This window comes from Nerophis lumbriciformis, linkage group LG21 (genome assembly GCF_033978685.3).
Source record: "Nerophis lumbriciformis linkage group LG21, RoL_Nlum_v2.1, whole genome shotgun sequence".
In the NCBI taxonomy this organism is placed as follows: domain Eukaryota; kingdom Metazoa; phylum Chordata; class Actinopteri; order Syngnathiformes; family Syngnathidae; genus Nerophis; species Nerophis lumbriciformis.
In genome coordinates, this window is record NC_084568.2 from 29,395,911 (window position 1) to 29,400,000 (window position 4,090).

The window sequence follows — 4,090 nt, forward strand, 5'->3', positions numbered from 1 at the left end:
TTAGTACAAAAGTATAATTTCCTGTCGTGTGTCCGCCATGTTTGTTTAGTACAAAAGTATAATTTCTTGTCGAGTGTGTCCTCCATGTTTGTTTAGTACAAAAGTATAATTTCCTGTCGAGTGTGTCTGCCATGTTTGTTTAGTACAAAAGTATCATTTCCCGTTGTGTGGCCTCCATGTTTGTTTAGTACAAAAGTATCATTTCCCGTTGTGTGGCCTCCATGTTTGTTTAGTACAAAAGTATAATTTCCTGTCGAGTTTGTCCTCCATGTTTATTTAGTACAAAAGAATAATTTCCTGTCAAGTGTGTCCTCCATGTTTGTTTAGCACAAAATTATAATTGCCTTTCGAGTGTCCTCTACGGAGCCCTAAAGGGACATGGGGGAAATATTTTTTTTATAATTATTATTGTTGTTTTTTTTAGACATGTATCTCGTGCGCACGAGAAACTTTTTATAAAGTTATAAAAAAAAAAAAATTTTTTTTATTTATTCAAAATTTAATTAAATTTTTTAGACATGTAACTCATGCACACAATTTTTTTTTTTTTAGACATGTATCTCGTGCGCACGAGATAGTTTCTCATGCGCACGAGATAGTTTCTCATGCGCACGAGATACATGTCTAAAAAAAAATAAAAAAATTATACATTTAAAAAAAAAAGTTTAATAACTTTATACGGAGCCCCTAAAGCCTTATAAAAAGTTTCTCGTGCTTACGAGAAAGTTTCTTTTGCGCACGAGATAGTTTCCCGTACGCACGAGATACATGTCTAAAAAAAAAATAGAAATAAAAAAATTATAAAAATAAAAAATTCCCCCATGTCCCTATAGGGGCTCAGTAACTTTATAAAAAAGTTTTTTTTGAGTTTTTTTTTTTTTTTTTCAGACATGTATCTCGTGCGCACGAGATACATGTCTAAAAAAAATAAAAATAAAATTATAAAAAAATAAAATTTCCCCCATGTCCCTTTAGGGGCTCTGTAGTCCTCCATGTTTGTTTAGTACAAAAGTATCATTTCCTGTCAAGTGTCCTCCATGTTTGTTTAGTACAAAATTATAATTGCCTATCGAGTGTGTCCGCCATGTTTGTTTTTTGTGTAAAAGTGGCGAGAATGTCGCTGAAGGACGGGAGTCTATTACCTCGCACACAACACTCGCCATTGTTCCTCTCCATGAGGCATTGAGGGAAGACGGGGGCGCAAAGGGGATGGGAGGGGAGCATGGAGGGCTTTCTGTTTCCTGTTTTGCGCCGCGCGCCGCAGCAAAGCACTTCCTGTCCAGGGAACGAGGCGAGAGGTGGACTAAAGACTTTGTGCTGCACATTTGCACCATAACCGTGTTTGTCATGGCAGCAGTGCCGGAGGACCCCGACATGGCCGCCCCCCCGCCGCCACCCCCTCCTCCCAGTGCTCCACCTGTACAGGTAAGAAAGTGTGCTTTACACCTGCAGCTTGTGTACATTATTGATGAGTGAGTGTTGTGTTGCCACGCAGGTGCGCACAGTCACTACACCATGTGCAGCAAGGAAGGGATTCATTTGGCAATCTCGCGTAAGAGGAAGGGGGGCGGTGGGGTTGTAATTTGGCAATGCAATCTGCTGAAAATGATGGAAAGGGCCACTGACGCTGAGGTCAAAGTTGAAATTGCCACCCAACACATATTAAAATATTCAACACTACTGCCATCTGGCGGCTAAAGTGGGCAGTGCACCCCTAATTCGTCACGTGTCGTGTGTCAGGTAAACTACGTCGACTGGGTCCATATGAATCCCCTTCAAGCTGGACTGGTTAGATTGTCTCAGAAGACGTTTCGCTTTATCAGTTCACGCTCCCAGACAGAACAACTCTCGTCTGAGAGGATGGTGCTGGAGTCGAGGGCGAAACCATCCTTGTGGGGACATGTGCTCACCTCCAGCTCATTTTTAATTGAGGGCCACGTCAGTGAATCTATATGAATATAAAGGTATAATAGCCTCGACACACAGTTTAAAAGTATTATTATATTTTTTTTATGGATATCAGATTTTTAAGTCTTTATTAAAAATGCTTGGATCGTCAAATAATATTCAAGTGTCTAACAAATGCAAGTACAAAACCCAAAACCAGTGAAGTTGGCACATTGTGTAATTCGTAAATAAAAACAGAATACAATGATTAGCAAATCCTTTTCAACTTATATTCAATTGAATAGACTGCAAAGACAAGATATTTAATGTTCCAACTGAGAAACTAATTTTTTTTTCAATTAATCATTAACTTAGAATTTGTTGGCAGCAACACATTGCAAAAAAGTTGGCACAGGGGCATTTTTACCACTGTGTTAAAAGGCCTTTCCTTTTAACAACACTCAGTAAACGTTTGGGAACTGAGGAGACCAATTTTTGCCTGATGTACAGCTTAAGTTGTTCAACAGTCCGGGGGTCTCCGTTGTGGTATTTTAGGCTTCATAATGCGCCACAAATTTTCAATGGGAGACAGGTCTGGACTACAGGCAGGCCAGTATAGTACCCGCACTCTTTTACTATGAAGCCACACTGTTGTAACACGTGGCTTGGCATTGTCTTGCTGAAATAAGCAGGGGCGTTCATGAAAGAGATGTTGCTTGGATGGCAACGTATGTTGCTCCAAAACCTGTATGTACCTTTCAGCATTAATGGTGCCTTCTACAGATGTGTAAGTTACCCAGGCCTTGGGCACTAATACACCCCCATACCATCACGGATGCTGGCTTTTCAACTTTGCGCCTATAACAATCCGGATAGTTCTTTTCCTCTTTGTTCCGGAGGACAAGACGTCCACAGTTTCCAAAAACAATTTGAAATGTGGACTCGTCAGCCCACAGAACACTTTCCCACTTTGCATCAGTCCATCTTAGATGAGCTCGGGCCCAACGAAGCCGGCAGCGTTTCTGGGTGTTGTTGATAAATGGCTTTCGCTTTGCATAGTAGAGTTTTAACTTGCACTTACAGATGTAGCAACGAACTGTAGTTACTGACAGTGGTTTTCTGAAGTGTTCCCGAGCCCATGTGGTGATACCCTTTACACACTGATGTCGCTTTTTGATGCAGTACCGCCTGAAGGATCCAAGGTCCGTAGTATCATCGCTTACATGCAGTGATTTCTCCAGATTCTCTGAACCTTTTGATGATATTACGAACCGTAGATGGTGAAATCCCTAAATTTCTTGCAATAGCTGGCTGAGAAATGTTGTTCTTAAACAATTTGCTCACGCATTTGTTCACAAAGTGGCATTTCATGGAAGCTGCTTTTATACCCAATCATGGCACCCACCTGTTCCCAATTATCCTGTTCACCTGTGGGATGTTCCATATAAGTGTTTGATGAGCATTCCTCAACTTTCTCAGTCTTTTTTGCCATTTGTGCCAGCTTTTTTAAAATATGTTGCAGGCATCAAATTCTAAATGCGCTGATATTTGCAAAAAAATAACGTTTTCCAGTTCGAACTTTAAGTGTTTTGTCTTTGCAGTCTATTCAATTGAATATAAGTTGAAATTATTGTATTCTGTTTTTATTTAGCATTTACACAATGTGCCAACTTCACTGGTTTTGGGTTTTGTATATGAATATAAAAGTATAATAGCCTCGTCACTCAGTTTACAATTATTGATTATTATATTTTTGATGGATAAGTCAATATGACAAGCAGATGTTCGAAGTCTTTATTTTGTTAACCCCCCCAAAAATGCTTGGATCGTCAGATAATATTCCAGTGTCGAACAAATGGAAGTACATGCGCAACATTTGCTGTCAAAATTAAGATAACAAAAATGCTCCAAACATTTTGCAGGCCACATAAATGATGTGGGGAGAACAAATGACATGGTAGGCCACATAGAAGAATTTGGCGGGCCAGATTAAAATTGTGGGAGTGGCCAATTTAAATTACGAGGCTGTTCCGTATAAAATGATATGGCGCACTACATAAAATGATGTAGCGGGCCACAATAAAATCATGTGGCAGACCACCTTAAATGATGTGGTGGACCTCATTAAATGATGTGGTGGACCTCATTAAATGATGTAGTGGACTACATTAAATGATGTGGTGGACAACTAAAGTGATGTGGC

General features: G+C 39.9%; 1 protein-coding gene across 1 annotated transcript in view; it reads left to right on the top strand.

The window, feature by feature from the left end:
• Nucleotides 1-1,209: 1,209 nt before the first annotated feature.
• LOC133621447 (uncharacterized) overlaps nucleotides 1,210-4,090 on the top strand; it is a 20,717-nt gene continuing 17,836 nt past the window's right edge. The window contains exons 1-3 of the mRNA XM_061983506.1: nucleotides 1,210-1,425; nucleotides 1,496-1,552; nucleotides 1,741-1,938. Of these exons, the coding sequence (XP_061839490.1) occupies nucleotides 1,210-1,425; nucleotides 1,496-1,552; nucleotides 1,741-1,938 (471 nt within the window). The remainder of the gene's footprint in view (nucleotides 1,426-1,495; nucleotides 1,553-1,740; nucleotides 1,939-4,090) is intronic.